The 13,652-nt window shown below is 48.7% G+C and overlaps 1 protein-coding gene across 1 annotated transcript; it reads right to left on the minus strand.

Annotated features, from left to right (window-relative positions):
- Positions 1-117: 117 nt before the first annotated feature.
- Positions 118-5,395, minus strand: LOC146072933 (uncharacterized). Its single transcript, XM_083180103.1, has 4 exons — positions 4,945-5,395; positions 4,378-4,446; positions 3,463-4,082; positions 118-129 (listed from the first exon to the last, which is right to left on the minus strand). The coding sequence occupies exons 1-4, from the start codon at positions 5,393-5,395 to the stop codon at positions 118-120; spliced, it is 1,152 nt and encodes a 383-aa protein (XP_083036229.1).
- Between the last annotated feature and the right edge of the window lie 8,257 nt (positions 5,396-13,652).

Here is a 13,652-nt window from a genome sequence, read left to right on the forward strand (position 1 = left end):
GTTGTTAAATATTAATAAGGAGTTGATGCCTATAATTGCAATTTTTTATTGTAGCAGGAAGCTTTATCAGAACACAGAATATTGTAGCTACCTGTGGGAACCTGAACCTTTATACACTCAATACCTACCCTGTACAATAAAACACATGAATCAAGGAATTAATGTACTCTAATATTAAATAGAGTAAGTAGATGGCTAAAGTCCTGTCGATAGGGGGGGGGGACACAAAAACAGTGAAAAACCCTATGTCGACCTTTTGACGGTCGGCCTAGACCATAGTTGCCGACTTTTGAGCTGCCCTCTCCGGGAGAGGGCAGCCAGCTCTGTCAGGTAGGGGGCGGGGCCATTTCCAGGACTGGAAAAAGAGGCGGTCCGGGGGCATGGCCACACAGATGATGCCCTGTTGGGGGCATGTCTACAGTGTCACAGCATTTTAGACCCGCCCTCCGCCGTGCAATGCCGGTATTTCAGTCGCGGAATTTTACCTGCGGACCCCCCCCCCGCCAAGGGACACATCGCGGGAGCTGGGGGGGATATGCGGGAGGATTGCCACCCTTTCCGGGGGACCGGGAGGGGGACCCGATTTCCGGGACCCTCCCGGCCATTCCGGGAGGGTAGGCAACCCTGGCCTAGACATTGTCGACCTAATGCTTGTGTCGACCTATTGACCTGTCGACCTAATGCTTGTTGACCAACATGTTGTAGACCAAACGATCCCAACCCGATAAGTGGTGCTTGTTTGAAAATGACAGTTGGGTATGGATTGGCTGAAGCCAGAGGCGTAACTATAGCACCACAGCCCCCGCGGCCGCGGGGGGGGGGGGCGCTGTGCATGTGTGGGCGCCGGGGGGGCTGTGGTGCTATAGTTAGCCCCCTCCCGTCCACCCATCTGCCGCCCGCCAATCCACCGCCCGCCAATCCACCGCCCGCAGCCTTACCTGACTTCACTGGTGGTCATTCTTCTGCTAGTGAGACGGACCACAATAAAATGTCCGCCCCATATAGCAGACAGTTCTCTGAAACTGTCTGCTGTATGGGGGCGGACATTTTGTGTTGGTCAGTCTCACTAGCAGAAGAATGAAGCCAGCAAGGGAGCCGGGACAGGACCAGCAAGACAGGTAAGGCTGCGGGCGGGGGGTGCGGCGGGGGGCGCCCCCCATTAACGGCGGGGGGGCGCCCAATTCATAGTTACGCCACTGGCTGAAGCACCATTTATCAATAGTTCTCTTTTGTCAACTTTTATGGGTAATCCAGAGGTTGCCAAACATGTTCTCCAGGCATCCTAAAGGGTTTCTTTTCTAATGGGAGTTCTATTGAAGATTGGATGTTGCTATGGGCAACCAATCAGATTCTATCTTTTATCTTATAGATCAGTGATGCATACCTCCCAACATCCGGGCTGGCCGAAGTCGCACGTTGACTTTTGGGGGCGTGGCCTACCGGAAAGGGGGCGTGGTCTATACTTGCGATGCTATCGCGAGGCCATGCCCCCGTTTCTCGCCGCGGTGGGAGCATGACTAGCAGCTCTGTGAGCTGCTGGTCAGCCCCCAGCCCCTCTGCCTGCAAGAATAGACGCTGTGCGCATGCGCACAGCTTCTATTCACGGACCCTAGGGGGGGACTCCCAACTGCCCCCCCCCCCGCCGCGGGACACTGTTGGGAGGTATGGTGATGGCTAACCTTGACACGCCAGCTGTTGTTGAACTACACATCCCAGCATGCTCTGCATCAGTTTTAGCATGGCTAAATAGTAAAATTGTAGCAGGGCATGCTGGGATGTGTAGTTCAACAACAGCTGGAGTGTCAAGGTTAGCCATCACTGTTCTAGATGGTGCTAAATAAATAATATTAGCATATTCTAAAATAGGAAAAAAAGGACAAGTAGTGTGTGTGTTGCACAATTATTAGCAGCTGGCACAGGGTTTTGTCAAGAACCCAAATAATACTAAGGGTGACATTCTATGCTATGCGATTTTCTGTTTGTGGCGTTATTTAGACCACAAAATGGCGATATCGCATTTTTCTGCGAAATCGCCAATTTAACGTGATGCGTTAAGGGACAGAAATCGCATATTTTGTGCGTAAAGGTATGCGTACCAAAAGTGCGAGATTAATTCGCACTTTTATCGCATCCAGATGTTTTCCAATGCAAAACTATACAAACCGCTTATTTAATGCTATGCGCATTTGCAAATCGCACTTTTGCGGTGTCTATTTATCGCACTTTTTTCAGACCTGGTTCTGTTTGGCGCATTTGCACACACCTCATTTTGGTCAAGTGCGCACATGGTTAATTTCAACACAGGTGCCTTCATTATCAATCCCAAACCCCCCTACCTTAACCCCAACATTAATAAGGACACCTGTGAGGGTTTAATTCATGTAGATTTGTATGACTATTTTAAAATTGGTTATCTGTCATGTGTCCCAATTGGAGGGCAAACGCAGGAGGGAGGAAGGTGGGCAAAAGATGCTGGTTGCCCCCCCACTACTGGGTACCCCACGTATGTATGGTGCTCACCTGTACCTGGACTACCTGTCGGACCAACAGGTTGTGGGGATGGTTACGCTGAACCCCATTACCCTGTCGGAGTTATATGAGCAGGTGAGAGATGCTTGTGCCCATTTTGTGGGTGCCAACTATGTAGTGTCTGTCCAGCAATAATGAATGTGTGCCCTCTACTATTTGTCCACAGCCTCCACTCAGTCTGTGACCTCATGGGCCTTGGTGCTATCACAGGCCACTTTGTCTAAGAATTGTACTGTACTGTTACTTGCTATAAAGAAGTTGTTGCAGACATACATCACCAGGCGTAGCTTTTCTGGTAAGCACATGTGGCGTGTACTCCAAAATGTACCAGTGTTGTAAGTGTACTCATTAACAAATAATTGACCAGTACCACCGCTTTCCACCCATATTTAACCTAACACCAGTCCACAACAGATGCACATGGTGGTGCTGACCTATCTCTTGCTGATATCTACCTTCTAAGTACTCTTGGTCCATGTAACAATTAAGTTTTCTGTGAAACATGGCTCACTGGTGTTGTGGAACTACATGTTCCAGCATGCCCTGACACACTACAACCATTACAGTCCAAACCATGAGTGTCAGAGCCTGCTGGAAAATGTACATCCATAACCTTTGGCAGCCAAGGAGTTATACCACACTACTTTACTGCAATCCCATAGTCATATACCATTACAATATGTTATAAATCACACATAAATTTATATAGCGAAAAAGACACAAACACAATGGAATGCAGTTTGCAAATTTTACTTGTTATGAAGTAAACCATTCTGCAATGTAACATGTGCAAAATACAAACTGTGGGGCCATGTAGACAGATAGTTGGCCTTTTTTAATGTAGAAACACTGATGTAGCAGCTACCTTCGGCCAGCATCAGGCAGCCCTACACCACTTTTCGAGGCGGAACTAAGCCCACCACGGGTCCTTACACTACGACGGGGTGGGGAAGTGGGGGAGACACTTATTGGGGTGCTGGAGACACTGCTGAGGGTTGAGGTAGTGCCACCTCCCACATTGCCTTCCTGCTGCTGCTGTATTTGTGCCTGCATAGCTAGGAGGGCATTGGTCTGCGCTGTGCATGTGTGGGTTAGGGCTGTAAGACTTTGTGCCAGGCTCCCAATATGGCTATTCTGCTCACGTATTGCAGAAGTTAGTTCTGCAAAACGGCTGTCAAGACTGTTGGCAATGCGCACTTGAGTGCCTACAGCTACCCTTACACTACGGGCCATTTTGCGCAACTGCAGGAAGGTGTCACGCATGTACCCCTGTATATTTCCCATTTGGAGGCTTTGGGAGGCCATGAATTCAAGCTGCTTGTCCTTGAAATTCACCAAGGAGTTAGCTACTTGGGAAGCAGTAGCTGGTGTATGGGGTTGCTGGGTGGTTGGGGGTGGGTTGGGTGGCACCCCACTTGGGGGAAGATCACTCTGGGACGAGCCCGGCATTTCTTCCTCTGCCGCAAAGGTGTCGACCGGATCAAGAATGATGTCCATTTCGTCTAGCACCAGTATTGAAGAATCTGTTTGGTTTGACCCTAGTTGTATAGCACCTGTGGATACAGAGAAGAGGTAAGTACTCATGCATATATAGGCCACACTGTCCTCTATACTGTTTTACATAGGCCTATAGATGGCTGACGCCCATACCTAGGGGTGTTATGCACTTACACATGTACCCCGATACTGCATGCAACAATGACACTATTAATATGTCACATGCCTAGCTCAGATTACACTCATGTCCGTTGCAATGTAGCAGCAGGAGCAGAATGTAGTGTGAGATCTTGTTGATGTGATATGGGTGTGTTCACTGTATGTGTAATGGGGTGTTGTTTAGTCATTTACCTGCTTCCACAGATTCTGCAGCAACGGGCCTTCTTCTCTTAGATGCTGCAGCACTTCGGGACGGACAATCTGTACAAGGAAAGATGGCCAGGCATTATGGACCTTGCAATGGAGATGCATTTTCAGAAAACATGCAGTGAATTCACAATAATGGACAATACCCAATAGAAAAGTGCAGCATTATATCTGGACCACCCTTTGTTTAGTTTTCAGGCCAATCTTTTATTTCAGACTTAGTAGTAAACTAGTGTACACATGACAACTATAGGATATTCGGTGGTTTGTAGGCATGCCAGCTAAACCTCCATTACACCACAGGGTTTTTGTACACATACATGTTAGTCTGCTGCAAAGAATGGTGCACTGTTAATCAATCAGATTAGTTGTGGAACTACAAGGGCCAGCATTATCAGCAATTTCAAAGCAGGAGCAGCCATTTTCTTGTGCATGACCTTGCTGGGCTATGTAGTTCCACAGCAGCACTTTACAAAGCATAACAATACAAGTGCACATTACAGGTATAATACATTGGCATGTATGTTACAGTTTGCATGGGGTCACACTTACCAGCTCGCGGTGGCGTTTGGGCCCTGTCGGTATCCGCCACATGCATCCCAGGCAGGACCTCAGGGGGGATGATGCGCTTCAGCTTCACCTCATATGCATTGTAGCTGACAGTGGTGGGGCTTCCTCCTCCAGTCCTGGTGGCCTCCTCCATCTCCAGGGCCATTTTATGCTTCAACTGGCGTTTTATATCGTTGAAGCGCTTCTTCACATTGCGCACCAGGCGCTTGTGATTACTCACAGCGTTCACCGCCTGGGTGATGTCCTTCCATATAGCGCGCTTGCGCTGGGCAGTGGTTTTGTAGTTGCTTTTGCCAAGCAGCCTCTCGTACACTGGCATGATAGCCCTCACAAGTGCCACATTTTCCTCATAGGAAAACCTGACCATGCGGCCACTTTTGGTGCGACCAGCTACCACCTCCTCCTCCTCCTCCTCATTTTCTGCACCAGCCATGTCACCCTCCTCCTACTCCATGGCAGTGTCTTCCTCCTCCTCACCAGCATCTTCCTCCACCTCTGACATGTGGCCCTCCTGCAGCTGGTGTGGGGTATGGTCTAGGGCTTGGCTGTAGGATGGGGATGCCAGCGGATCCTCCACCTCCTCCTGCTGGGGCTGGACGGCCAGGGTCTGAGCTGAGGCTGGCCTTGCTGTGGCCATGCTGCCTGCCACACTGCTGCCTCTCCCACTTGTCTGGCTGCTGCCAGTGCTCCCTCTGCCAGTGCTCCCTCTGCCAGTGCTCCCTCTGCCACTGGTTCCTCTGCCACCAACTCCTCTTCCTGCACAAACGCTTCCACTGCTCCTCTCCATGCTCCTTACTTCCTATCAAAGAGTGAAATGGCGCCAATGCCCCTTTATATAGGGGGTGTGATGCATAATGGAGGGGACATAGGTGGGCCAATAGGTTTGGGGGTTCTTAGTCATGCGGAGACAGGTTTGTAAATCGCACTCCGGTTGGTCCAAAACTCGCACATGACCAGCGGAAGAAATGGCGTGTTTTTCGGACTAAAAATCGCACTTTTTTCATACTAAAAATCGCACTTTTTTATGACTAAAATTCGCCGCAAATCGCAACTCTTCGCACTTTTCAGCCTCAAATGCGCATCACATTAAATAATCGAATTTGGACTGAAAAGTGCGAGTTAGAAAAATGCGATTTGCGGCGATATAGTGTGCGAATTAAACATGCGCATTTAGCGCATAGCATAGAATGTCACCCTAATAGTAAAGAAAAAGAAGGTATGTGCCAGCGCTTGCTGTCTCAGTAATTAACTGCACGGTTCTCTTAAATTAAATTTTTAATAAAAAATATATATAAAATAAATACAATTACACATATATGAAAAATAAAGAAATAAAAATAAATTTAAAATATCTCGTATTGTGTGAATCAATTTTGCTATATCTCTCGCTTTGAGGTACATGTATCAACAGTCCCGTGTTTGGGGGGGGGGGGGGTGATGTGGCTGACAAATATATTACCATCCAATGTCTCTGGTCGATTTGGTAGCCAGATGTTTCGTGACGATTGTGGTTCTGATTGCCTTATGATCGCAAAGGCTCAAGGGTCCCAGATAGGCAGTCCTCCTTTCCTTGGATAATTAGGGATAATGCTGTAACCCAAACGAGTGTCCAAGTGCTTTCCAAGGGGATGTCTCGGGATGATGATGATAAACCAAGTCACTCCTTTAAATGATGGATACAGTCAGCAGTTATTAAGGTGCTCAACGCGTTTCCCCGGAACCTCCGGCTTCCTCCTTAGCCAAAAATTACAGCCATTGACAGCCAGGCAGAGAGCAGGGGGCTGCCCGGCTGTATTCAGAGCACTGCAGGTCCCGGCTATTTTAAATAATACCCTTTCACACCAGAAAATGCAGGCTTTGGTTCCAGATAAATCTGCCCTCAAACAACATGAACAGCCATGGAATTACATTTCAGAAATTACAAAAATCAGTTTGCCCACAATTCTCTGGAACCAATAAAACCATATGGACTAGCCTGGAATCAGATTGAAGGCCCAGTGATGTGGGTTCGTCTGAGATCAACCTCGAGCTCCTGTCATGCCGGCGGGGGAACTGACAGCCATTGGAAGTGAACCGGGTGGGGATTAGAATTAGCGGGTCCCATGTTATTCTATGGGGTAAACGTTCCAGCCTTGCCTGGCGGTATCTCCGGTTCCCGGGGGCTAACGACGTGGGGCTGGGCTCGTTGGAAAGCCACTGTCCTCAGCTACAAAATGGGCCTATTTGGAGAGTGGTAAAGTCTTTGGTAAAAGGTATTGCTGGTATTACTATCAGCAATAAGTGTGGGGTGGGGGCACATCATTAGGGGGTGCCTGTGCACCCTTAACACTCAATGGGTGAAATTTACTAAGATGTGAAAAACACTTCACAGGTCATGTTGCTATGGGCAACCAATCACATCCTGTCTACTATCTTCTAGAGGGTGGTAAATAAATAAGAAGTAGCTTCTGATTGGTTTCCCATAGCAACATGACCTGTGAAGTGTATTTCACATCTTAGTAAATTTCACCTAATGTGCGCACGCCTATGGAAATGCCCCTTACACTATATGTCACACCGCTGGTAAAGAAACCTATCCCAATAGCTACTTCAGCACAGAGTTGAGCAGTACGAGAGGAGGGACAGCATCACTCATCCTCAACAGCCGCCCTCCTGCCACCCTATAGCAGCACTGGCTGAGTGACTGTGTGCCACCGCATTATATAGTCAGTCTCTGGATGCGAAGTGCTGCACACTCTCTGTAACCGCACAGGCAGTCTGTGGCGCAGCTACATTATTGATTCCTTCTAGCACTGGTGGCCAGGAAAGATAAAGCAGGGAGAGAGGTACTTACAAGTGAGGCATGTGCAGGGGTGGATTAGGGACTAAAAGTGGCCCTGGAAATTTTGGGGAAGTAGCCTCATGTGGGTGGCACAAAATCAACAATGGGTGGAGCCAGCAGAGTGGCTTTTTACTAATATGTCATAGTAGCAGTGCTCAAAGTGGAAAATTTGTGGTGGTACTATGAAAAAGAGAAGGCTGTAATTATGCTCATGCTCCAGAAAAGAGGGTGTGGCCACTCAAGAGGGGGTGTATCTTTAAGTGTAGTGAAACACACTATACAGGTATACCCCTTATATACATTATACACCACAATAGTAGGACCCTGTATCCTATCTAGTACTAGTGCCCCTTTCACACTACGCTGCACAGTAGGAGCAAAATTTCACATTACGCCACACAGTAGGAGACAAAAATCACATTACGCCACACAGTAGGAGACAAAAATCACATTATGCCACACAGTAGGAGCCAAAAATCACATTACGCCACACAGTAGGAGCCAAAAATCACATTACGCCACACAGTAGGAGGCAAGAATCAAATTATGATGCACAGTAGGGGCCAAAAATCACATTACGCCACATAATAGGAGCTAAAAATCACATTATGGTGCACAGTAGGAGCCAAAAATCACATTACGCCACACAGTAGGAGCCAAAAATCACATTACACCACACAGTAGGAGCCAAAAATCAAATTATGACACACAGTAGGGGCCAAAAATCACATTACGCTGCATACCTCCCAACTTCTGTGTTGGGGAAATAGGGACACTCACGCGGCGAAGCCGTGTGAGCGCCCGAAAAGGGGGCGGGGCGTATGTAAATGAGGGTGTGGCTTATGCTAATTAGCCTCAACCTCATTTTCATACGAGAATAGACGCTGTGCGCATGCGCACAGCGTCTATTCTATTAGATTGGGGGGTCTCCCAACTGCCACCCCCCGCAGCGGGACAATGCCTGCCGCGGGTGGGACAGCCGGACAGGACCCGAAAATCGGGACTGTCCCGCTGTAATCGTGACAGTTGGGAGGTATGCGCTGCACAATAGGAGCCAAACCTCACATTACCAAACCTCACATTACACAGAACAATAGGAGATAAAAATTACATTATGCTGCACAGTAAGAGCCAAAATCACATTTTATCGCACAGTAGGAGCCAAACCTCACATTATGCCGCACAATAGGAGCTACAAATCACATTATGCCGCACAATAGGAGCCAAAATCACATTATGCCACACTGTAGGAGCCAAAAATCACATTATGCCGCACAATAGGAGCCAAACCTCACATTACGCAGAATAATAGGAGCTACAAATCACATTATGCCGCACAGTAGGAGCCAAAAATCACATTATGCCGCACAATAGGAGCCAAAATCACATTATGCCGTACAGTAGGAGCCAAACATCACATTAAGCTGCACTGGAAGGTGATGGCTAGGCGGCAGTACTGAAGGTGACCACTAGGCTGCGGTGGGGAAGGTGACAGCTAGGCTGCAGCGTGGAACGTGGCGGCTAGGCTGCATTGGGGAAGGTGGTGGCTAGGCCGCGTCGGGGAAGGCGGTGGCTAGGCTGCAGCGGGCAAGGGAGCGGGTACTAATTACCTGGGCAGTGGTCCGACCTCTCCCTTCCCTTCCGTACCTCCCGGGTAGCAACAGCAGCACACACTTCTACAGCATGTGCTGTTCTGCCAGCAGGCTCAGCATGAGTGTCTCACTGACCGCATGAGAGGTCATGCTGAGCCTGCTGTCAGCACAGCACATACTGTAGGTGTATGTTGCTGCTGAGATTACAGTTTTTAGTTTTCTTTCACCCTCCTCTAAACATTTTGGGGCATGGCCTAAGTGTGGGAGGTGCCCACACTTAGGCCACGCCCCAAATTTTTTACCGGGGGCCGGCATTCCTCTCGGCTGCCCTGGCGGTGGGAACTAAGGTGGCGGCTAGGCTGCATCGGGGAAGGTGGTGGCTAGGCTGCGGCGGGTAAGGTGGCGGCAAGGCTGCGGCAGGGGAGGGTACAGCTAGGCTGCAGCAGTTGAAGTGATGGCTTGGCTGTGGTATGGGGGTTCTAGATAGGCTGCACACTCCCTGCTATGTCCCCCCCTGCACAGGCAAAGGGATGCCTCTGTGAAACCACCAGCTGACTATTAAATCACGCCATCCCGCAGCTGTCACAGTGCAGTATAGCCAGCCATGGCCTGTCAATAACCCCTCTCACCTCAGCCTTTACAGACTGTAGTATGTTAAATACCTTCTGTAGTGGCAGTGTGGCAATGCAGTTCTCCTGTTCAGAGAGGTGTGCAGCCGGCCGAGTCTGAGGGAGCACAGCTGAGCGCTGGCAGTTGGGAGTCAGGGACAGGTACTCCGACAGCATCTGAGATAGAGCCCCTTCTGCTGGTGCCGCAATCATTTCAAATCTGGTGACGTGCGGGGCGGCACAACTTTCTGCCTCACTATCCAGGCGCTGTAATGGCCAATCCACCAGCATGACATGTGCTTACATGCTGTGTGCTCTGCTCCCTCCCTCCTCAGTGGCCAGGGATAGATTGTGCAGCACGGGCGGGCTCCGATGGAAATCAATCACTCACTACCAGCAGGGGAGGAGCCAGAGATGTGGGCGCTGGGTGCTTTCCTTCCAGCATCCACCATCTATGATATATGTGAACAGTGCCGCTTTTTTTTTCAGCGCTCCCCGCAGCCCCCGCGGCAATTGCAGCATTATAGTTACGCCACTGGACAGACTCTCTGTCACACTCACTTGTCCAGCACCCGGCGCCCACGCAGCCCCCACTCCCCCAAGCAGCAGCGGGGGCTGCCTTACAGTATCTCCGCCACTGGCTGTGTATGCATTTGCATGCCAACCTGATTTATACTGTATGTGCAAATGCCCCGTTGCCATCCAGTGTCCCCCATGTAGCCACACGAGGAGATGAAATTCAGTTGTGCACAGCCCATATTGGCCACAGATCCATAGAGATGTATATGTCTGACTTGGACAACATGCGCAGGGTGGTACATATGAGATACCGCTGCTTCAGGCCTTTTGTGGTTATAGAAAACAAGCCCCTTTCTGGATTGCATTTCATTGGGGAATGGTTTTGTGGTGCTTTAACCCTTTGAGTGCCAATGAATTTGTCAAAAAAGGTGTGAAAATTGCCAAGCAAACATCATCATAACGACCGGCAATGTTCACCTTATATAGGAAATATAATCTAGTTGTACACTTTTGTTATTTGAATCAATATAACAAACCTGGCATTTTTTAGCAGATATTTTGAACATCTCTCACGGAGATGTTGGTCTCAAAGGGTTAAAAAAAAAATAACAAAACACATATGGCATTAAGCTGACTGGGTAAAATGATGGTAATCTCCATTGTTATAGTGTTGGATGTCAGTAAGGTCACTTTGCACTGAGGGGTTTTAAACAGACACCATTTATAAACATGTTGGTGTAACTACCTGACATTATTGAAGGAAGAGATGTGAGTAGAGGTGGCTAACACATCCTCTGGCCTAAGCTCCCCAAGCATGTGTCTGCACCAGGTGACGGATAGCCATACCCATCCAGGGGCACTGACAGGTGGTGCGGCATCGCCCTTGTTCCTGCATGCCTCCACTCAGCACTGAGTACCCAGAAACCCTCCCAGGAGTCCAAGGGCCCTCAGCTGAAAGCTGAGGGTCCCCTCTTTCCACGGGTACAAGATTTGTAAAAATCGGCCCTTGGGAACCGGAGATATCTGACTTCAAAGCAGTGGTCCCCATCCAAGCCTGTTAATTGTTATTCCCAGTCAGATATTTCAGGTTCTCTCTGAATTAGAGTTTTTCTGACTATATTCCAAAAGCTGGGACTCTCCCCCTTTGAGGAACACCAGTAGCTTGTCTCTACTGTACCCAGAACCAGAGATATCAGCCTTCCAGCAGCTGGTTACTGCTCCAGCTCCACACACCTAGTATGTGGTATTATATACTCGTGGGCAGATTGCTCTGCCTCCTGAACTCTGATCCCCTAGTCCCCAATACCATTTGGTAGGTGGGATTCTCTAGTTTTTAATTCTATTAAAATCTAAGAAATCTATTTCCGGGAACTGGAGATAACGGCAGTCAAGCAAGCTGCCCTCCCACCAGAAAATTATGAATAATGAGCCCACTCCACTATACACCCATCCTCTGCATATTAAACATCCTCTACCACCCTGGAAGTTATGTATCAGGGCACCTTCATTCAGCCCAATGCCCCCTTCTCCCACTCCATCTTTCACCATCTGTGCAATAAAGGGGTAATTAGTGGAAATTGCTGATCCAAGCCCTACATGCAGAGCGGTTGATATAATACCCCCTACCACCCGCAGGCCAGGACATCAAAGCTTCCCCCACCCCTACCACTGGAGGATCGGTAGGGGCACCAATACATTGCTATGCCCAGGGGTCTTGCACTGCTGTTGATGCCCCTGTATGTATGTATAATACTATCTATAATACTTTAACTGACCCGGCATATACTGGGTCACCTAAGTGTCCATCTTTGTGCTTTGCTCCACCCCTCTGGAAACCCCCTTCTGAAAATCCTGCGTTTGCCACTGGGGGAGGGGGAGTGGGCCCTGGACCCTCCTGCAGACCTGGACCCTGGTAAAAAGTACTGGCTCCCCCCTCTTAATGCCAATGCACCCACCTACAGCTGGTCACACCAGAGGCAGATTTAAACCTCACGGTGCCCAAGGCAAGATACCGGTTTGAGGCCTTCCTCAAACAATCCATAGCACTATAATTTTGCTGCTGATTGCAGGCGCCATAGATAAAGTACCATGGCGCATGCAGGGTTTACCTATAAATGCTCAGCTGCATGAACATCGGCATTGAGTACAAATCTGAATCAGGCTCTAGGTCAGGCATTCCCAACCACGGACCTCAAGGCACACCAACAGTGCAGGTTTTAGTGATATCCAGGCTTGAGCACAGGTGACTTAATTAGTACCTGAGTGATTCTGATTAAGCCATCTGTGCTGAAGCCTGGATATCACTAAAACCTGCACTGTTTGTGTGCCTTGAGGACCGTAGTTGGGAATGCCTGCTCTAGGTCTTATGGAATAGCTTACTACCTGTGTCACATGTAAAGTAAACTGATTTCCCACATACAGGGGATGACACCATTTTCTCTGTCCAAATATTTTTCATATCCTATCAAAGAAGATGAAAGGGACTTTGGGAGTGTTCGCTGGTCCATGTGATGCCATGAAATCAGGCAGTAGTCATGCAATGCTCCTCTGGGAATGTTTTGGATGGCCAGGATATCTTAATGGGGCCCCTTGGGACATGCTGGGCCCTAGGCAGGTGCAGTGGTTACTTGTGGTAAATCTGCCTTTGGGACACACCTATTTTCATGGTATATTTACAAAGGACGCAGGCCCTAACCTGACCGTCCAGGCAGAAAGAGAATACACCCTTTGCTAAATTGTGAGAGAATTGTGTATGAATCGCTAATTGCTATTCTATCACAAATCCATATGCAATTCCCCAACCCTCAAGAGGTTTTTGCTGTCAATGCAAATGTGAGTAACTGTGACCCTTTCATTAATCTGGGACTGTGACAGGGCGGAAGCGGTCATTGCTGACATCACATACCCTATTCTTAAATACCTAGGCACGGCTGCATTTTTCAGAAACACCTGGACTATGGCAGATTTCCACCCCCCAAACGCCGGCTTCCTGTCAGTCACAGGACCAGATGCACTAAGCTTCAAAAGTGATAAAATGGAGAGTGATAAACAGCCAACCAATCAGCTCCTACCTGACATGTCACAGACTGTGTTTGAAAAATGTCAGACAGGAGCTGATTGGTTGGTTGTTTATCACTCTCCCTTTTATCA

The sequence above is a fragment of the Crinia signifera genome, chromosome 4, assembly GCF_055691185.1.
Source record: "Crinia signifera chromosome 4, ASM5569118v1, whole genome shotgun sequence".
Taxonomy (NCBI): domain Eukaryota; kingdom Metazoa; phylum Chordata; class Amphibia; order Anura; family Myobatrachidae; genus Crinia; species Crinia signifera.

Coding starts and splice junctions, on each gene's coding strand:
- LOC146072933 (XM_083180103.1), bottom strand. CDS start 5,395: ATGGCTGGTGCAGAAAATGAGGAGGAGGAGGAGGAGGTGGTAGCTGGT. Junction 4,447..4,944: donor CCAAACGCCACCGCGAGCTG/GTAAGTGTGACC, acceptor TTCCTTGTACAG/ATTGTCCGTCCCGAAGTGCT. Junction 4,083..4,377: donor TGCAGAATCTGTGGAAGCAG/GTAAATGACTAA, acceptor CTGTATCCACAG/GTGCTATACAACTAGGGTCA.